This window comes from Tinamus guttatus, unplaced genomic scaffold (assembly GCF_059628265.1).
Source record: "Tinamus guttatus ecotype Peru unplaced genomic scaffold, ASM5962826v1 Tinamus_guttatus_pri_ptg000530l, whole genome shotgun sequence".
NCBI lineage: Eukaryota > Metazoa > Chordata > Aves > Tinamiformes > Tinamidae > Tinamus > Tinamus guttatus.
The window spans coordinates 1254151-1276787 of NW_028289064.1; the positions used below are offsets into that span (position 1 = coordinate 1254151).

A 22637-nucleotide genomic window follows, 5' to 3' on the forward strand; every position below is an offset into this window, starting at 1 on the left:
GGTAGTCAAACACTGGAACAGGTTGCCCAAGGAGGTTGTGGAGTCTCTGTCCTTGGAGACACTCGGAATCTGGCTGCACGGATCTGAGCAGCCTGGTGTGCCTGGCCCTGCCTTGAGCGCTTGCGCTACACAATCTCCAGAGCAGCCCTCCTGTTTGGGGTTTTTTCCCCGTTTCTATGTAAACTTACACTTCTTGTATGGTTCATCTAAGATCTATTACAAAGAGTTAATCTGGTAGGAGAATCTGACCTTTAAAATGACATTTGAATTTTTCAATTTTTTTTTTGATAAAATTCTGGTTATAAGTTAAGAATTCAAATACATTGCAGCCATGTTTTTAATAGGACATAGGCTGTTTTGCTCCCTTTTAGATACATCATTTTGAAATGTGTTTATTGAAATACATGTCTCATTTCGTGACTGATACTGATTACTTAGAATAGGTAAAGACTGAAGTTAGATAGGTTTGTTGTTTGCATTTGAGCTTGTCTAAAATTTGAATTGTGCTTGCCCCTTTTCTTCTTTCAAAATATTGGATGAAGTGTAGGACACATCATGTGTAGGATGTAGGATACAGAATGTCTACTTATTTATTTACTATTTTTTAAAGGTGTGAGCACTAGCACATAATTTGTTAGAATGCTTTTTGTTCCCCTGCATTTCCTCTTACCAGCCCGTTGAAACAGTAGTTATATTTAAATGGATTTTTAATGATCCATGTAGAAAAGTGAAGCTCAAGGAATGATAAGTATCTAGGTCTGCCACTGTGTCATTAAAGTTACTTTAGTCATCAGAAAACCTACAAATTGATTTCATAGTTTTCTTCATATCTAAATAATAATTAGCTACTACTTTGTTAATATTTTCCTGATTTTGTGTTTTCTCCTCTTATATTCATCTGTTCATTCACACGTGAAGCAGCTTGTTAGGACTTTAGGCTGTTTTGGAGTCTGAGGTGCCATTAGCTGAAATTTGATTTGCTGCTGGGCCTTATTAAACAAGTGCTTGGTAATTCTGCTGTGTAGTGTTGAGTGAGGAACATGCAGAGTGTTGTGCTCATACCTGGGTATTGCCAGCTCTGCTGAGGTGCTGTAGGAGTCTCTTAATATTCCCCTGGAATCCACTTTGGTTGTGCTCGTTGCCAAAGGCCTATTTAGTTACAGGATCGACTTGTTGATTCTTAGCGTAGGTTTACTTGAGACTTCTTAGCGCCCTGGAAAAGTTTTTTGCGGAGAAAGAATTCTAGTGATGGCCTTGTTGAATCTTCTGCCAGCTCCAGCTCTTCCTTCCGGGTGCTGGCTGCACACCAAAGCGTTTTGTCAAGTTCTGATATGAATTAAATTCTCTCCTATCAGCAAATCAGGTGGCTGTCTAAAAACTTATGCAGAAAGAGCCTACTGCTTAGGCTGGTTTAGATGTTAGAATCTTGTTTGGACCATCAAAATCTCTCTCCTCAAGTTCTAAAGTCTCCTAGGCAAAAGTTATTCAATTCAGAATCAAGACTATTTTCTGGCTTAGGCATAACTTAGGAAGAAGGTTTGTTGCCGGTGTCAACACCCCATCAGGAGGATTAATGGTGCCGTTTCTCTGAGTTGTCTGAAATGCTCTGCTCTGTATTCTGTACAAGCAGAAGGAGAATAAGTTATGTGAAAGGCAATTTCATATCCTAATGGCCATCCTGCAGGAGCAGCTATGCAGCATCAATTCCAGCACAGCAGAGCAACTGTGGAAATGAAGACCACATGTGGGAACTGTGGTATGAGCTAGGAGAGGAACCGTACAATTCAGCTAGAGGAATTGTGGCATTTGTGGTTATCCAGCAAATCAAACTGCAGAGCAGCTTGTCTCTGAACAGTGGAACAAATTGGGGATGTCCTTGTGTGAAACTGTCTGATAAGCATCCTTGTGAGCAGAAAAGATTATTTTAAAAGGCCTTCAATGAATCAAAAAGATAAGTGATTGTAGTTTTGTTTCATGATAAAAGGAGTGGACAGGAAAATGCAGGGGATATGAAAACCAGATGATCACTTGCTGTCCTTCTGGTGTGCAAAGAGCTGTAGTCCCACCTGATCTTAAAATAACAATCTGAGAAATCTTCTGCTAATGTTTAAACCCGAGACAGCATCAAATACATTAATATAGTTTACAGAAGAAATTTAAAAATTTGGAAAGTCACACAGGATAAATAAAATTCAAGTGATCTTTTTGATGGTGTTTGTGTGAAAAGACAAAGAAGTAGACCAAAAATTTCCAGCTTTATGAGTTTTGTGAAACAGAGGGTTTCTGGTTTTGTTGCAGGGAGAGATGACATAATTGCCATCATCACCATTTGATAGTGATGAACTCTTTTATATGCTCTTAGTAATTAATGAAAATGTAAACAATCATGACTGGTGGGTGAACATATTTTATTCAGTTAATTAGCATCCAAATACTTAATCTAGTCTATTAATTGAGACTGCATATGGGTTTACTCTTTTTTAGTATACTTTAGAAGAGAAGCATAATGTATAGGAATACAAGCTGCGGATACCGTGGTCACTAATTAAAATCAATCATCCTTCTTGGTTTTCCTGTCATTTATTTAGGTAAATATAACCTGGTTAGTATGATATCAGTCTTAGACAAAGTAATAAATAAGCTCATAGTGGTATCCCTTGCAGAAAGGACTAAAGGCAGGAGGATAATTAATGCCATTCAGCCTGATTTTGTGGCAAGTCGGGCAGTTGTGGTGTTGGTGATAGAGAACTGCCCGCAGTGATCCCACAGAACACAGTCCCCCAGTCTCCAAGGTAGTGAGACTGCAGTACCTCAGGCCATAGAATGAGAAAAAGGAAGTTCTTTGTAAGCAATTTTCTTGATGGACGTTGAGTCCTTAGTCCCATACATTAAGTTTTCTATTCTCATTTTCCTTTTTGCTGTTTACTCTAGAAATGGTCCTTATAGGCAAAAGAGAAGTGTATCAAGTGGTACCTGTTTTTTGAACTTCACTTTTGCATTTTTTTTCTCTTGCAAGGTTGATGGTAGCAACAAGAAAAAATGTCAAAATGTGCTAGGTATCCCAAGCACATTTGCATCACTGGAAATATTGTTGGGCTTTACTGCAATTCCTTGCATCTGTGTTGTCTAAAAATAGCTGTTGATCAAGAACAAAATCCAATTGATTTTTAAAAATCTTATATTTTGTGCAAAGTTCTCATGAAAGTATTTGAATTTTGTTCATCGAAGTATAAAAAATCGGATTATTCTATTTTATGCATAGTGACCTTTTTGAAGATTTACTCTGATTTCATTGCTAAAATTGAATGACTTTCTGTAACTGTTGTATTTGAAAATGGTAATAAATGTTTTAAAGGTTTTTTTTCTTTTTTCTTTTTTTTTTTTAAACACTACTATAAGATCACACTAGAGACCAAATTCTTAATCTCTTTAAATTGGTGATTCGTCTATGCCAGCGTAAATTGATGAAAACATAGATCTCTGTTGAAAACTCCTTTCTGTTGTTTTTGCCTTATTGTAATTAGAAATGCAAATATGCCAGTCTAGGTTAAGACTATCACTTATTAAATTTGTTTGGGGATAACAAAGTAGTTTTTTGCTACTAAATGCTATTGTGCCAATTTGCCATTTGCCAATATTTCAGTTCGGTGATTGAAAAACGGAACCTGTGTGTGTGTCCTGTCCCCTGGGGTGATGAACCCCCCTGCCTGTTAGCTATGCAGGCAGCTCCTTGATGCCTGCAGACTCAGGGCCCATGGGTGGGGGCTGTAATCTTTGCCAATGTGAGGTTTAAAACTACCAAACCTATAGGTTTACCAGTGAGGGTAAGGCTGATAAAAGCTTATCTGGTGATCTCTCTTGGATTTGGTTTCAAATCTATCTTGAATGTGTTGGAGAAATGAAAAATTAACACTCTGTATTGGGATGGTAGTGGAAGATGTTTTGTCTGTTCTTGTTTCCGTAACTTGTCATCCAACAAATGGCTTATGAAGCTCTGGAAAATCAGGATCCAACACTGTGCCTGTTCCGTTAAAAGCTTCCAGTCCTGAAGACTTTCTAGGTAATCATTAGGCAAGGAGTGCGAGTACTACCTTGGTAAAACTGGTTTGCAAAGAATTTCTTAACTAGTGTAGCAGAGCTGCTCGAAACCTGTGTTCAATTATAAGCTGCTACTGTAGAAAAAGAAGTAGAGCTGCTCAGAATTAGGGAGCTTGAACATGGGTTATGTTGCTTGAAATGTAGCATGAAAAAATTGAACAACTTGGTATGCTCTTCAGTGGAAATGAAGCCTTTTGAAGGTTAGACGCTGTCAAAATGGTAACTGAAAAAATATACAAGATCAAAGGCTAAGCCTGAAATGAGAAACATTAGTTTTTAGAAGTTCTGAAGTCCTAAAGTTGAGGAATGACTGGTTGGAAGAAGCAAAAAGCTGGAGGCACCTTACAGGAGAACACATTTATAAATATATACAGTGGCATAAATTGAGTTACACTTGTCAGCCAGCCTCAGAGGAACTGAGTGTAATTCTGGGATTAATTTTAACACATCTTGTAAAGGAGAAATAGATTTGTTGCTTCTTCCTTGGAGCTGTTAAATACACTGTTGTGCTGTGTTCCGATACCTTGCCTGTTTCCACGTGTGGATTAATTTATTTTCAGTAGGTGGAGATTGGTAATTAGCTTGTTATAAACGATATAATGTAAGTGAGTGTTATGAGTGCAAAGTGTGCTTCCTTAGAGAGATCCGCTTCCATTTCTGTGTAAGTACTGGCATTTCTCAGTATGTTAGAAACGGGACTTCCTTATCCTTCGCTATCCTCTTGGAGTACTGATGTTTCAGATGCTGTCACAGCTCTTCTGTTGCTGTCATGTATGTAGGTTTCTCGGGTGTGAAATAATGAATTGTGTATTAAGGACATGGTCTAGTTGTGTGATGCTGCCAGCCCCTTAGCTGCCTTGCTCAGGGTACTGGACTTACTGTTACCCACCGTCAGTTCAGTCTTTCTTTTTTCATGTGTGCCAGAGACTGAATTATATTAAGTAGGGAGACATTGGCAGAAGTTTGCTTCTCTTTCCAATTTCAAAACTAGTCATTAAAAGAAAACTGTCCATATCTGAAAGTATTTCCAAAAACTGAACTTCATTTCCACTTGGGTTTGCAGCTGCAGGTTTTTTATTATTTACTGATGTTTGTGGAAGTCGGATATGAACTGTTGTTAAAAGCAGCAGGATGATGAAATGTCAAACTTGGAAAAAAAAAAAAAAGGCAAACCAGAAAAATATAGAAAATATAGAAAAAAAATATAAAATATTCTCTCTGATTCTTTTAGGTTATAGGAAGCTTCAAGTATTGTTATAACAAAGTAAACAATTTGCAGAGATCAGCGTGGGTTTAAGTTGATTTGCTCCATTTACCCTACCAATTTTGACAGAAGAATGCAATGCTTTCTTGGAAATGTCTTTCAAATATTACATTATAGATTAATTTATAGGCTGCAGAATGTTGTTAACCACATTTTTTTCCCCATCTTGAAAATTAAATTTTAAGATTAAATATATATGTATAAGAGTTTGCCTTTTCTCTTTCAGTAGTTTTACCAAAGATAAATTGAGAGAGTTATTTAAGTTTCAAATGAAAGCATCCATTTACAGTGAAGAAATATCTTAAGATTTACAGAAAAATACTGTGATATTTTTCCTATTTCCCTTTCATTGGTGATACAGATTTAGTAAATCTTGTTCTATTAAATTAGTGACTCAGCTAATTTGCAGACTGTTTGACTTTTTAGTCTTCTCTTAGAGAACCTGTTTGCAAACATACAAAAATACCTGAGAAAGTAGGACTAATGGAGTTCTGCAAGAGAAGTGCACAGCTTTAAATCATGTTAACAAATAATAGATTAATAGGTAGCAGATTATAGATGGTGGTTCAGAGTGATTATAACACTGTAAGACATTTATTTCAAGCTTTCAAGGTGTGCATTTGCATGTTTTCTTATTGTATGGCTTTACTCCATGAAGAAAAAGGCCTTGTTGCTTGTGATTTGTGTTTACGATGATGATGTTTATACAGGTATCAAAGCACGGCAATAGCGTCTGATGCACAGGCACTGGCAATCTGATTTTTGTGGTTTTTTTTTGTGTTGCTGGGGAGGCTGAAGTGGTTTTCCAGGAGAGGTGTAACTTGTCATGTCTGGCCTTGGTGCTGGCCACCCCCTTGGCCTCTGCACCAGCGGCAGAGCTGTTGACCCTTTGGACTTTACATTTAATGGTTGCCTTCCCTTGGGCTAATCCAGACAGTGATTTGAGCCTCTGCTGACAGATATTTCTTGCTGCTTGATGGGAAGAGGTGATGAAATGCTGATCTACAACAGCACTTTGATGTTGCTGCAATTTTTTCTAACAGTAGTTTAAATTTGTAATTCGCAGCTTGTAGCTGTCTTTGATGAGCAAGATCCACACCATGGAGGTGATGGCACCAGCGCCAGCTCGACGGGCACACAAAGTCCAGAGATTTTTGGCAGCGAGCTTGGATCCAACACAGCTTCAGCCTTTCAGCCTTATCAAGCAACCAGTGAGATTGAGGTCACTCCTTCAGTCCTCCGTGCAAGTGAGTACGCGCTCGTGGTGTCTCAACACGTTTCATCTTAATTTACAAGGATGCCAAATACTGTTACCCATTTGTGCTACTGGGAATATCATTCATTATCTGAACTTATTGAAAGCTGATCAAAATTGAGAAACTGCATAGATGCTTCTTGCACACAAATAAATAAATCTCTCTCCTCTAATAAATTAGTTCTAAGCTGCTTTTAGCAGCAATAAGCTCTATATGTGTTCCTAGTTCAAAATTGTCCTGCACTGAAAATGACAGCAAAATAGCCAAATGAAGTTGCTGCATGGTGTAGCATTTAGTTTGCTAGTTTTATTCTGTTTAATGGTGAAGAAAATGGTAGAAAGAAACTAAAAATAGGAGCGCTTTTTCTAAACTTTGGAAGATTATGCTTGTTACCACTCAATAAAAACACCCGGTCATTTACTCTGTTGTAATTTTTTTTTTTTGCCAAAATAAACTCTGGCTTTGATTTGTTTATTTCACAGTGGAGAAGATTTGTTTCAAAGCCGTGAAGTAGGAATTATATGTCTACAGTTCTTTTCCAGGCAGAATTTTTGAGTATTTTAGTTTAAAAAGGGAAAAAGAGCTAAATGACTACTTACTATGCATTCTTTACCATAGTTAAAAATAAGATGCAAGTAAGAAAAAAAAGTTAGATAAAGCATTGTGCCCCTCTTTATTTATAGCATCTATCCTTTTGTTCACTGAAACTTTGAAAAGATTTTTAGGAATTTATTTTCTCCTTTGTAGGATTCATTCTTAATCTTTCTTAGATTTCTTTAGTAGTGAATTCTTGCTAGCAGTGATCAGTTAAAAACACACATGGAAAAGTTAGAAAACTCTCTGAAATTCAATGAGGTTTTGTCCCAGAGGGCTTTCTCTAAAACAAGGAATAACATTTTGAAAATTGGTTTACATATATGTTATCTATAACTAGGCTTTATTAGAGTACAGAACTACATCAGGGAAAGGAATAATGGCAGGTGAGAGCAAAGGAGGGTCTGGAACTTCAGGACACTTCAGGTTTGCTGCCACTGTGGTATGCCAATGCTAAATGCCTATCTTATTTCTATGCATAAGCCAAAAACTGTCTGCTGGGCTCTCAGTGCCGGGTGGTTTTGAACAGACAAATGCATACAGATTTTTCTCTTTAGCATGATTATCTGGTATATTTTTCAGGACATCGATGTTAGCGCATCAAAATCATATAGCACAGATAAAATTCAATGATACACTGGACAGCTCGCTTATCTTCAGTGTCATTCTGGTAAATACATGTATCTCTTAGTGAGTTCACTGCTTGTTAAAATGACCAAAAATGCTTTGAGACAGTGCAATAAAAAGGTCTGTAGGCATGCAGAAGATTATTAAAAACGTTGGTAGGAATTATAGCTCTTTCGTAGTTTTTGTAAAAGCATGCAAAAATAAAACAAGTAGAAGAATTTTTCATAAATATGTTAATACGGATCAAAGATCTTCCCCTATCTAATTTTTTTTTTGGTGTGCACAATAGAAATATTTTGTTTTTAAATGTTCCAAACAACAGGCTTAGAATCTCAGTCCAGTTATATTATCCCTTACTAAATATACCTATTTCAAGAATTTCATTTAAATATACATTGAAAATGGAAATAATATCCCTATTGTATTTCCTTTATAACATGGGAAGCCAAGCACAGCATACAAATGGTATTCTCAATATTTCAAATAATTGTCTTCTTACTGTGTAAGTTCTATTCAGCAAATAAAACCCATCCAGTTTTGTGGTAGATGCAGCTCCTGATTATTACATGTTGACAAGGTCATATATCTATTAATTGGATTGGAGATGGGATACAAAATTGCTGTAATTATTGTAATTTTCTAGCTAATTGTAGGTTTGGTGGTGAATATTTTACTTCTAACAAATGAAAAACAGTATTCCATCTGAAATTGGTTTATAGCGCAGTAGACGCTGTGTTTTCCATCGCGGGTGCTTTTTGCTCGGGAGCTGGGCCCGCTCGCGGGCGGGCAGCGCGGCCCTGCGCGGTGCTGCCGCGCTCACCTGCACCGCGCGGCCTGCGGGGCCTGCAGAGACCTCCCTCGCTTTGTTCCTGTTGCCATGTTACCCCTTTTGTTTGTTTATAGATCACGCCATCCTTCCTCGCCCAGAAAGGGAAAGGTTAGCGAGATCAGGTCCAGCTGGAAAAGTAATATTCATCTGCATTCTCTCTTTTTCCCGTGCACAACAGAGCCCGTGCTTGGCTCAGCGTGAGGGGGCTGTCGCAAATTGAATCTTGCCGACTAAATGCAGAAATAAAAATAGTGCTGGTCCCCTCCCCTGTGTGGTTTTGCATTGTGAAAATGTGATTCATCCCTACAAGCTCCTCATTTCTTTGTGTTTCCCATCTAGCTCTTTCTTTTGCTGCTTTTCTGTTACCTAGGGTAAAACTTCTTGTTTTTGTGTTTCATGAGGAGGGCTGAACCTTTCTGTAAGCCCACAGCCCACTGGACACTTTCGGCGTGAGGCCACGTGCCCTCTGCGCAGAGCTGGGATCTCGTGGGAAAGGATTGTTAAAGCAGACAGATCCTTATTCCCTGCTGAAATATAAACTCGAGGCGCAGGTGAAAATTGCCAAACCTAATGAGCAATTTGGCAGCTAAGACAGGATGTCAGGCAGTGACATCCCAGCAGCGGGTGCACTGTCTGTGAACCAAGTTGTTTGTTTCACAGTCCTGCATTTAAATATCGTAAATAAAATCCACTTTCAACTACATGAGATATTGTGAAAACAGCCTTCTCTTTGTCTGGATTTCCTTTTTAGTTATTTAGGTCTATTAAGTAACCAAGGGTGGTCTTAGTGTGATGTTATGTTTCAAATCTCTCTCTTGCAGCAGTTACAGTTAAAAAGCATTTTAACATGTAATTTTATTTGGGAAAAGTGTTGGGAAAGGCAAAGAGCTATTTTTTTTTTTCACTTGGAAATGTGTAGCGAGTGGGGGCCTCTTCTTTCTCCAGCTGCCTAATGGGAGGCATAGAGACTAGGAAACCAGATGTGCGCAGCGATGGGTGAGAGGTGACCAACACGAGTTGCAAAACGGCAACTACAAAGAGATATCTGGAGAAAAAAAAGTGATCATGAAGGCTGGAGCAGGCTTTCCGGAGTTGTGCTATCTCCATCCTTGGAGATGAAGCAGAACTTGACTGAAGATGACGCTGGGCAGCCTGGTTTAAGCTGGCCTGCCTTGGTGGGGACGGGTTGGACCAAATGACCTCCAGATGTCCCTTCCAACCTCCTGAAGTAAGCTGTAATCTGTGATTCGGAACATAATTGACAAAATGAGTGTTTGCTCCTTAAACATATTTTTAAGGCAAATGATATTTCTAGTGAAATATTTAACAGAGAGTTTTGCAAGCATCTTGTGTGGCATTTTTTTTTTCCTTCTGTACTATATGTTCAGCTTCCCACTCGATACATGGCTTGGTATTGTGCTAGCTGGTGTCAATGTGACCTGGTTAAGCTGACTGTACCTTGCAGGGAAACCAGCACTTTTGTTTGCTGGGCATGTTCTGGTACCTGGGTCAGCTACTTAAAACCCAGAGATGGGGCTAGTGTAAGGTTTTCTCAGAGGGTGAGCACTGGGCCAAAACACTGACCAGAACTTGAGTCTAACAAATTAGCAGCAGCTATCTGAAAATTGCACTCCTGTGATACATTTGCTCGAGTGATTTCTGTGATGTCCTTTAGCAGGGCTCCTGTCATCACTGTTCCCATAAGAAAACTAGGAAAAAATGTAATAAATGATAATATTAAAAATATTTTGAAGTGAATGCACAGCTGGCTGTAATGAAGCACTGAAAGTGGAAAGGAGCAGGGCAGTGGCTCACAGCTAAATAAAGACGTGAAGTTGCAGACACTTATTCTATAGATACCTGTGTGCATGCAGGTTTTATCCTGCAGTAAGTGCAAATTTACTCACAGGTAAGAGTCTGCATGCAGACTTTCTCTGTGAATTAGCTGATATTTTAGAAGTGCATGACCTTGCTTACCTTTAAATTTGTCCATCTGTCTATGTCTGCCCTCTGAGCAGTTGATAGTAGCTCACTGACAGAGCAGTAGCATGTACCAGGGATAGTCCCTGAGGGCTCACTTAGATTAGGGACTGTTCAGTGTTTTAAATCTGAACTGGAATATAAAAAACCAAGATGGAATTTCAAGCACTTGGTATGTCAGGGTTTCAGTGCAACATTCACTTCATACATTTATAAAATATCATGAAATCAATGAGGTGAGCACAGTCACTATAACTAGAAAGGAAAAAGGGAATCACAACGTGGGGCTCAGGAAAGGCTGGCAGCACAGTGCTGTGTGAAGGATCTGGCCACGATGGTGGGTTACAAGCTGATAACTTGAGAGTTGCCATATTATTCTTTCCCATCAAAGGCACATGCTGTTCTGGGCTCTCTTAAATAGTGTTGTAAAATGCTGTGAGGAACAACTGTATTTTGCTCAGCATCAGGAAGACTGGAGTGACCTGCTGTCATGCTACACTCGAATTGTAAACAAGTGGGAGAGAGTTGAAAGACAGCAGCAAGAACAAAATGCTTCAAAGTCCATAACCAAGAATTGGAAAAAAAGTGGTTTATTCTGTTAAGATAAAACTGACAGCAGCCAACACTTCAAATGCCTGTTCTCCATATCCACCAAGAGAAGGACAGTTGGCTTTTCTTGGGGAAATTTTCTTTACAGAATGATCACTAAGCCATTTTAAGCAACTTGTAGGCCGTAATATTTTTTTTTTACACTTCACGTAAGGTGCCCTGTGGCCCAAGTGAGTGCTGTGAGCCCTCGGCAGGGGTGAGTTCTCACCGCCGGGCGCTGCCGTACGCGGCACCGCATGGCACGAGGGCAGCTGGGAGCTGCAGGACGCCTGCTCACGTCTGGGCACTGCCTCAAAACCACAGGTTACATCATCTAGCATCAAGACACACTGTAAGGACCCGCTGTATGTGTCTTTTCATAGCATCTCGCAATTTGAATGTTGAAAACATCCAATACTAAGTGAAACAGTTGAAGGTGTTAGTGCATAAATGTGTGAATTTCAAGTGCTTCAAAATTGCTGCTTTAACTATGACACTTCAGTTTGCTTCTGTAAGTACTTATCTGTTGAGACCCAAATGAAAATGAGGATTTATTCATTAATATTTCTAAGTGCCTTTGTGTAAAGGGTTGGGGCAGCGCATGTTGGCAAAGAGCTGCAGAGCTAAGTTCATGTTCATTCCTGTTTCAAAAATGAGGGTGGTTTTGGCACTCTTTGTATTTCTTTGTTTCCTTTCTCCATCTGCAAGCCAGCCTTGTATTGGGAAATCCTGTTTCTTGCAAGTACTGAAAAACTAAGGAGGCAAAACATGTAAAAAAGGTGGAAGAGAAAAATGGGCTCATCAAAACAGCTACTTGGAGCTTTGTCAGCTGGCGTTACCTCTAAGGTTAAAGAGCTGCTGCAGCCAAATCCATCCACATTTATAGTGCAAGAATTATGGCGTAGCGGCAAAGCTTGCTTCAATCAGTGGGAGGTTTTCTGCTGGCTCCACTGAGCTTTGCATCCGAGCAGGTTTTTCCTGTAAGCTTCCTTGGTTGGAAGCAATGTTAAAGTGTAGGTATATTCAGTGTCCACAAGCCCAGTACTGTAACTGGAATGACTTCCAAAAGATTTCATAAACATTATTTCCATTCTGACATGCTTGCCTGTTTCTAACATGTGTCCTTTACCATGAAGGATAACATTAAAAGAACCTAGAACTGAGGCTTGTGCTGAGTCGTTGGCAGCAAAATAAGAAAGGTTTCTCGTGTGCAGTATTTTGAGAAGATTTTTGCAAAGTCTGTTTCCTCACCTTTTAGTACTCTTGCCATTACCTTTATTCCTGTAGCTCTATCAAGGATGTGATTGTTTTAAAGCCAGAGTTATTGAATCAAAAAATCAGTACCAGGTGCTTCTTTCTTCCGTGAGGCTAAATCAGTTCTCTCTGCAGCTCTCAGTTCTGACTTGAGTGATCTCCAGTTGGAATTTTCTCCAAGTGTCGTGTTCTGCTGTTAATTTTGGATTGTGGAGCAGTTTAAAAACCATGTGTTTTTACTGAGACCTTGACACTTTTGTAAAAACACATGGATTTTAAACTGCTTAAGTTGTTAAATTAACCTTTTGTATCTTCAATCTTCTTGGTATATCATCAAGCAAAATATTATAGCTTCTACGAGGATTAAAAAAAACTGGAACCAATAAAAATATATTTTAGAATTTACTGGATGCTTTAAAGGAAACCTCAGTGACCATGGGGCATTTCAACATTCACTCCATATGGTGAAATCATCTTCTCTGAGGATGGATAATGAGAAGTAATAAAAATATAGCATTGTATCTAATGCAGTATGAAATAATATGGTGGTATTTGAGATTATAGCTGCAGAACAGAGTACAAGAGAGATGATAAAGAAAAATTATTAAGATTTGAAATATTCAATTATATTCAATTTGAATGTTTTAAGAAGTCAGGCTGGATATTAGTCTAAATTTGACATGTTAAATAGATTTAATGATCATTTGAATAAGAAACTATTATGGAAATCACAGATGTATTCCAAGAATGTTTATATATGCATGGGTATTGTGTGTGTGTGTGTGTGTGTGCCTTTTTTTTAATGAGAGATTTTTTTTCTGCAAGGGAACTGTGCTTTTATTTGTATTAAAATTTTAAAGCATTTTATGAAACAAAGCAGCAGGACAAAGTTCATTGTATTCTGATGCCACAGGTTTAGTCCTATCTTGAGAAATCTATTTGTTTGTTGAAACACTTTGTCATAGCATAGCAATAAGTGTAACAACTCCTTCTGTAGATAATTTCTTGATTACTCTGATATTTCAAGTCATTTCGTTTTAAGCAGAGAAGAAGTAACACTCTGAAGATAATGGGATGTGAATCTGAAATGAGGAGAAAATATTTTTTCAGGGTACGGACAATTATCCTGCGTATTTTTTTCTTCAGGGAGGTATGTGGATGTGTTATACTTTGGGCCAGCTGTAACAGATAGTCCTTGCGTGTCATTTCTGGAAATATGGAGTAGCATTTATAGTTACTGATTCCGAAATGTGATGAGCACTCTGCTTCAAGGCATCCCTAGTACCCAGACTCACCAGCCCGCAAGAGTAACTAACTGGTCTGCAGGTTGCACGTTGCTCTGCTGTGAGGCAGGAGCATTAGTCTCTGTGGGCGGTGGAGAACTGACATAAATTATTCACAGACAATTTACCAACAGGAGAGGATACAGAATTTGTCAAATGTACTTAATTATTCACTCAGTCTTAATTGGGATGATCTTATTTGATAGGAAATCTCTTTTGCAGATAGAAAACAAAAAAGCACTTAGGAGAGAGAGACTGCATTGCTGTTACAAACATGACCATTACCTAGCCATTAATAATGCTCTATGGTCAGCCTCCTCAGGTAGAAAAATCAATGCTGTTTAAAGCTGGTTATAGGGCTAGCAAGGAACCTTCCAAGGCTGCTGGCTCCATGCCTCGCTGGCTGCACTGCTGCACTGCGGCCTGGACAACAGTCCTCAATGCAACTGCTGAAAAGACGAAAAAAAAGAAAAAAAAAAGGCAAACCAAAACCAAAGCAGCATGTGGATTATATTTTTAACCACTAGCCCAAGGCAGTAAGATATTAAACTAAGAATGTATTTTGACTTCCATGAGACCATTGTCTCTTACTTTTGTTCTTAATCTACAGGGGAGCTGCTTGCTCCCCCTTTTATTGCGTTTGCAGCATGTAAACTGGCATATTCTTGTTTTCAGATGTGGAGATGTTTTGGGGATAGACCATCTCTTTTGCTGATTCCTGGTTTTGGTCTTCTAATGCATGCTTTTGAGGTGGATGAAACAGGGACAGATGGCTGCTAGCAGAATAGGGCAGTTTCTTAGTTCCTGGCATTATATTTATTCTCTCATGCCCTAAAAAGAAATGAAAAATGATGTAGAACAAAGGGTGGGTAAGGAATAGCTCTCCATTCATCTATTACTTTATTTTATAGCTTTCAAAACATCAAATTTGTTCCTTCTCACGCCCACCTCTTGTTGTAAATCTTAAGTGCATTGTGCAAAGATGATGAGCTCCAGCTTCAGAAATGCCTTTGTGCGTTCATTTAGCGGCAGATAAAGTATTTAGGGTAAGAATCCTGTGTACATTAAGGAAAACATTTCTACAGAGGTTTTCTAGCAGGGAACTTTGACTTTGTCAAATGGATTAAGTGTTTATGATTTTCAAGCTAATCTTGCTTAGTCCGAGAATCTTGATTAGTACAACAGTCAATGCAGGTCCCATGAAATCAGTTAAGATGTATATTTTTTATATACATAAAAGTGCATAGCTTTAAAAACAAAAGCAAAAATAGTGTATATAAATAATATGTGAATATAAAATCTTCGTACTGCTGCTAGTACACAGTAAAGGAATATACAAAGATAGCAAATTAAACTCTTCTATTAACTTCTGGAAATTATGCATCTCAGCTGGGGGGACTAGGCTTCTCAAAGCAAACTTTGATCAGCCATTAAAGCCTTATTCCTAATGGCTGGGTTTGATTCATCTCAGCATACTGCAGTGTTCACAACTTGAATTAAAACTGGGACTTTGTCGGTCACTGAACAACAGCTGATTCAAAGCTGACACCGTGGATGGGATTAATATCAACAGTTTTGATCCTGCAACTAAGTTAATCACTGAAGGTCCCCCTGTTTTTTACCTGTGGTGAGTGATGGTCACTCTTAAGATGGATTCATCTCACTTACTTTGCAAGCTCTTTCAGGGTAAGGCCCTAGAATAACTGTATTGACTCTTTTCCTTTGACTGTGGAGAGAAGCAGAAGTGCCCAGCTCTGAAAGAGATGTCTACAGCTATCTGAATCCCATTCCTTGTGCAGTTCTACCTCGCAGTCTATAAAAGTACACTTTTATTTAAGAGAATCATTTTTCTTTTTTATGAAGAAGGATATTGTCTTAAAAATGGTAAGTTAGGTCTTTGAGTATAGGCTCCAGTGGCATTTTACAAAGGCAAAGCCTTGTGAATTTAACCTTCGGAGTAATTTAACTTGGACACAGAAAGTCCCTACAAAGACTGTCATAAAGCTTTTGCGTAGGAAGTACATTTGGTATGCAGAAAACACCTCATGGATGCAGGTATACCCAGGGTAGCTCTTTGTGAGGTAAAATTGGGTTGAAGCAAAGTTTGTTGGTTTAACCATAGTATTTTACAGAAGCAATCCACTTGGAAAGTGGAAGCAGCAGATGTCCACTTCTTGCGGTGTTACTCTGAAATTGGTAAAACTCTTTGAAGAGGCATCTCTGCTGTTTCTGCTCTGCAGTCTCAGAGCTAGAAACATTCTAGATATAGCGCTTGCTACTCAGAAACTAGACTAAATCTGGAAGAACGTACCTGAGATGGAGTTAGGGAGCACTGCAGGGCTTAACCACACCAGACTTAACCAAAGTTGTGCGTAGTCAAGTGTCTCTGTGCTGTGTTGCCTAGCGGGTCTCACAGTGCCTGCGCTTTATGGGGGGTGGTTATCACGGTGGCCCTCATGGCTCTCCTGTTGTTGCGGGTATTGCAGCGCGCCCGGCGTTGGGAAGCTTTCGAAGTCAGCCTTGGAATGGCTAAGTGGGGAAAAGTCACCCCCCCAGTATAGGCTTCTGAGAAAAATGCCCTTGCAGGTTTGCAGAGTGAATGAGACTTAAGTGAGCAACAACTGTGGAGGCTCTTTCAAATAAATGCTATTTGAAGCATTGCTTGCAGTTCATTTTTATTGCATTATAAAAGAATGAAATTGTCTTCACTGTTTCCTGATAAGGCAGGTAATGCAGGGATGCATCTTATTAACTAGCTTTATAGCCTAGACAAATCAATTTTTCTGCAGTGGTTTTTGATAAACTCTCTTTTTATCCCTCTGCTTTTAGATATTTTTCAGTGAAAACCTCAAAAATGTTGTCTATAATTGAAAGCTTTCTTCACCAAGTGTAAAAACGACATTAGCTTCTTCTATTCCAATCTGTTTTAAGCTCTGATGTTTAAGACCTTCATTAGATGACACGGATTTTAGGTCAAGTACTGCCTGACTTTCGCATAGCGAAGTGTCTTCATGTTTTATTCAAAATTTTAGCTGAGTTCTTGACTAACAGAAAAGTAAATAAAAATGAAAGTCTTAGGAGTGGTACAGTGAAAGAAATGTGGAACTGCTTTTACAGAAGAACTGTATGACATTTACCTGTGAGAAATATCCATTAAATAAGTGTATAAAGAGACTACTCTAGTTTGACACAGCAGGTAATACTTATTGAGTGCTGTACATACGGATGATTTTTCCCTACTTTTGTTTTAAGTTCAGTTTTTAAGTAGTGGAACAGAGATGGTTCTGTCATCCTCATTTCCCATAGCTTTTTGCTTTGGCATTTAAGAGGTAAGATTACAATGAAGTATTTTCACTTTTTCCACCTATAGAGTTAGGGGAAAATATATTTGCTATTTTTGCTGATACCAAAATTATGTATCTACTTAGCACTGTTCAAATACTTTGCTCTCCAAGAGTGTTCACCAACTCCTGTGAAGGAACAAAGTAGTAACTCAGTTCCGTGCTTGGAGGATGCAGCCTTCCTAATTTTGTTGCGATGTTAGTGCAATTCAGAAAATACACACGCCTGCCTTACACGATCGACTGAAAGGTGCAGTATTCTTTCATTCTTTTACTCAAGATAGAAGGAGACTTTACAGGAAGATAAATACGTTTCTCTCGGCATCGATACACACCTAGTAATTGGGTAAAACTTTCTCTTGCCATTCTTGTCTGGAACTTTGTTGTTCATTTATTTGACTTTCATCTTTTATAATTATATATGTAAGTAAATGTATATATGCAGGTGCACACACACACAAACACTTTTTATTCGAAAATGTCTCAGATTAATAAAATGTCCTTGATACTCCCGGGAGATAAGATGTTTATATTTATCATTGTTTTAAAAGCTAATACCATTTAATGTTTGACTAGTGTTAAGTCTGGGGGGTAACTTTAAGGGAACATGCGATATCTTTATTCTCCAGTGCAAAACCCTTTAAATCATCTTTTTCCTTCCAAGTAAGCTACAAGAATAGACCACAAAGCCTGTTTTTATCCTCTCGTGACTCTAAGGGAGTGACTCTCCTGCCTAAGCCCGGTGGTTTGTGCCTCCAGCAGGGACAGCAGTGCAGGGTGTGGATAAAAACGTCTCCCTATCTCGAGAGGGCTGCTGAGGGGAGAGGAGAAGCCCGTCTGGGCATGGCACAGGGACGGAAGGAGAAGGGAGCCGTCACGGAGACGCGTGCGGGCAGCGAGCGGAGCTGCTCTGGGCAGGCTCGACGTGCACGTGTTGAACGAGGCCGAGCTTTTAGTTTAGTCTTCCCTCCGAGGGCCCAATGGCTGCGAGTTCTGAGGGCCAACTGCAAAAGTATTTCCCTTTATCTGGTGCGGGTTTTTGAGTGGTCAGCTCAATGCTGGGCTTTGCTGCTCTTCTTGCCCTGAGTAACTGAATGAAAATGTGCTTGGAAACACCATCCAGGCACAAACTAGCTAGTGATAATATGTGTGTCTATGGGTGTGTTTGCATTTTTATATAAATACATACACAAATGCACTTACATATATCTCCATGTTTATGATGTTCAGGGCATTTTATTGTGATAGTAATATGTATGCACAGATTAACTGCTATGTCTGTGTGACTGCTGGTACACAGGTAAGCTTCCAGGAGCCTATTTCTTTCTGCATTTTGCCAGAGTGTTTTTTGGACTTGAATTCTTTGCATGGGTTTCCTATTAAGGACTGAATTGAATATTAAATTACCTCTCAGACCCTCAAGGCACTACATCAACTTCACTCGTATTAAGCAATTTGCGACTTGCTGTATGTGCCGTGCACAGGCTGCAGTTCTCGCAGGGCTGGAATTTTGTTCCATTCATGTCCATTTTTCTTTTGAAAGTTACCATGTTTTATGGATGGTTGAAAATATTTTTAATTAAGTTTTTTAATTTGTTTGCATGTTCTGGGCTTTTAATCCCCCTTCCACCTCCCCCATTCAGGTTTGTTTTGAAAATGAAGTTGCCAGATGTTTTAAACATTGTCCTAGTACATCTGCTTTCAAGGTTTTTCTAAAAATCAGATCGTGTTTAAAGGGCTCTGAGTCCTTGTGTGTGAAGGTTAGGTTTTGCTCTGCTTCTACCTTCCAGTTCTGGCAGATGTCCTAGGACAAGGGCAGGTGTTCTAGGACAAGAGGTTTTCAGTGTTTTCTATCAGTAACCAGATCATGTTGGCACATAGTTGGAATTTACTCTTAAAGGAATGGAGTTTCAGACCTCTGTGGCAATAAGGCATTTAATTTACATTTTGAAACCTAGTTTTGTAAAACTAAATAAATTCAGTAAATAATTAAAGCCAATAATGCACCTTATACTCTATCAACATGGTTGTTTTTGTAAGGAAAGCTGTTTTTTTTTATTTAATATAGTGGGTGAAATATATAACATGTAAAAAAAAATCCTGTATCTCTTTCATCTTGCCTTGGAAAAAGTTCTTCATCAAATCCTAAAGTCATAGGCATAAAAAGACTGTTGATAAATTTCATTCTTTCATAGAAGTATTCTGCTTCAGAGTTTTATTTTCACTTCAATCAACAAAATTAAATATATTTATTTGTTTTTAGCCATAACTATTTTCATATTCATTTTTTCACTTGTATCACAATATGAATTTTTATTCTGTTTCCTTGCCTTATTTTTATGGCGTGTCCTTTAAGACACTTGAAGCACGATTCTTACCATCGAAAAGTGAGGAGATGCCAAGGCTACTTGTTAAGGCTCCTCCTGGCTCTGTGCAGTCTGCAGTTTTCAGGCTGCAGAACGTGAGACGCGGCGGATGTGACGGGGCCAGAGGCTTTAAGCGAGCCCAAGGTTGGCTGGTGACACGATGCTGCTTCCTTCCCCCTCCATTTGCCCATTCCCAGACCCTGAACGCGGTGGAGCTGCCTTAACTTGGTGCTGCATGGAAACCTCAGAAAGGAGGCAATCACTTCCAATCTGCCCAGGAACGGAAACACAAAGGGAAAGGAGAAGGCAGGAAGAATTAAAGAACAAAGAAGCATGAATCAGAAAGAAAAAAGCTAGTGGCAGGCAATGCTCGCCTCCCCAGGGGCAGATAAAAATACATAACTGTTTCCTTAATGTTGCTTTACCATATGAGCAATTACTCCAGGAGCCATGTAAATGATGTATGGCTACGGCAGAGCACTGAGTTAGGTTCTCTCTCCTGCCGCCCTCTCCTTTCCTCTCTCCTGGCAGAACAGTCTTTGCCACCTGAGACCTAGACCGTGCCAAGAGGGGCATAACGGGGACTTGGTAGGGTGGGGAAGGATATGAAAAGGAATAATAAATTCCACGTGATTATACTTTTGTTATTTCACAAGTGATAATCACAAAAGGCAAAACGGCGTTGTGTGTAATGTTAGATTTGTGTAAGTGCTTGGTGACATTTTGAATTACCTTTCCTGAAACACAGACTATAGATGTCTCAGACACAGAAGACATTCACTGAATTGAAAAGCTTTAAAAATGACAGACCTGGGGGTTGTGATGGATTCTCTGTCTCCTGGAGCCTTGATATTAGAGTCAATATTTTTCTGTATTGCCAACAGAAGTTAAAGTCTCAATGCAGATGTTATTGCATGGTGTACCTGGCCTCTTGTAGTGCTTGACAGGATGATCACAGGGTATCGTCAGGAGCTGAGTTTGGAGTCTTTCCTTGTGAGCATGTATGTGTGGTGAGTGATTCTTTGCATACTTGGCCATAGGGGTTTTGCATTTAACAATCTACCTTATTTTATTTCCTTAATATTTTCTTGCATGTTGTTTTTCTCCTGCTGCACATTTGTCCTCCGTTTGCTCTGCCCATTCCAGCCAGTTCTGCAGTTTTCCCATCCTTTCTGCCATGGCCTATCTGTCTGTCCACCTTCCTCTCTGCTCCTGCCACAAACCACCTAGCGATTCTTTCCTTTTCCTATGCAAACATAGGAAATGTTTCTTTCTCTTTCATCCATACCTGTTTCATATGGAGACAGAAAGTTGGATTTTTTTTGCTTTGCTGTTTCTTTCCTTGTTTTACACAGAGAAGGAGAAAATGCCCTAAGCAGCTTTTGTGATTTCTTTTCTTTTCTTTTCTTTTCTTTTCTTTTCTTTTCTTTTCTTTTCTTTTCTTTTCTTTTCTTTTCTTTTCTTTTCTTTTCTTTTCTTTTCTTTTCTTTTCTTTTCTTTTCTTTTCTTTTCTTTTCTTTTTTTTAGTCAATTGGTCCATTTCCCTGAGGCAGGTGCATTTTCTTCACCTGCTGGACTCACTGGACGCTGAACTCTTGAGCTGGTACCCATGAAATCAGCACTGATAAAAGCTGTGCATTGACTTTCTATCCTTGGCCCATTAACAGAAACTGTTTTGCTGAAAAACAGCTGAAAATTGGATGCCCTTTTCTACCCAGAGTATTTGTCCAGCAAAAATTCTTAAGACTGTATTTTGCAATAGTGCTTGTAAGTGTGGTCGATAGGAAAAAACGACAGCTCTGACTATGTTGCATGCTGTTACAACACGGCCGCTTATTGACACTCCTCTTCAGTGTGGAAAATCTAGTTTACCTTCCATATATATACACACACATATATATACACACAAAACATATATAGATATATACACATATATGTATATACACAAAAAAAATTCAAAAATGTAATCCACTATATAAGAGTTAACATTAATTCAAAATTAATGCAAAATAATGATATTAAATTATATGAGAAAAAGTACAAAAATGCTGCTGGACTTACAATGTTATCCCTTTTACAGCAAGCGAAAAAGAACGCGATATTAATGCAGGATATACAACAAACTGACATTTGGAAGCATTCAATTTTCTTCAGAATTGTTCTCCATTCACTTGACAGATTATCAGTAATTTCAGAGAATTAAAGAAACTCCTTCTAAGTTTCTGGTGGATTCTTCAGCACTATCAAACACTAGAAAAGCTGCCACGGAGGCAGCAGTTTCCTTCTTTTTGTCCTCACGCTGATGCTGTGCCGCTGTTTGGAAAGGCTCAGCAAAGAAACCGCCATGCACTAAGTCAGTGGAAATCCCTGTCAGCCTCATGCTGCTGAGTGAATTTTCATCTAAGACGTTCCTTACCTGGTTTGCACAGATCTTTTATCTGTTTTGATAGTTTGGGACCAGGGAGAGATTTTTTTGTTTGTGTGTGTGTATGTTTGTGTGTGATCAAGATTTTCAAATGTATCTTTTGCTGAAGAATTTAATGCTATGTTGTTATGGATTAAGTTTGTTTCTTCAGTGAGCTCTACAGGTACCTAGTTCAAAGCGTAGGATGGTCGCGTCTTCTTTTCTCTCTCTGTCTGCCATAAATGAAAAGTGAAGCAGAATTGTGATATTCCCTCAGGAACAGGGCAATGAAATGCTATGTATTGAAAAGGTGGCTTTCTGTACCCTCTGGCTGTGTCACAAGATAGAAGGTAGCAAGTGTGCTCAGGAAGAATTGCAACCTATACATGGACACTTTTGCAAGGGGCTGGTTGTGTGGCTAAGAAATTAAAAAAATCAGAGACTGTGAGGAAGGCTTGAAGTTGAGTTGAGGTCCGGTACGACTCAAGAGTTGCCTACCAAACTGATACAGATGGATGATCTGAAAAATGTTCCTTTATGGAGCAACATGGGCAATCTGCCTTTGTATAGAATTGGATTTAGTTTCCTGTACCTGCTTACTCCTGTTTCCTTTTCCAAATTTGCTAAATAGGTTTAAATATTGTGTATGTGTTCTGTGATCAATGGATATTTTTTACCTGTATCTAATTTCGAACTTTGAGTCTCAGACATAGGGTGTTAAATGAGCTTTGAAAATATTTTCAAATACGTAAA

At 38.9% G+C, this 22637-nt stretch overlaps 1 protein-coding gene across 1 annotated transcript in view; it reads left to right on the forward strand.

The window, feature by feature from the left end:
* Positions 1-22637, forward strand: part of PARD3 (par-3 family cell polarity regulator) — a 435290-nt gene that overhangs the window by 137514 nt on the left and 275139 nt on the right. The window contains 1 exon segment of the mRNA XM_088534020.1: positions 6429-6609. Within this exon segment, the coding sequence (XP_088390146.1) occupies positions 6429-6609 (181 nt within the window).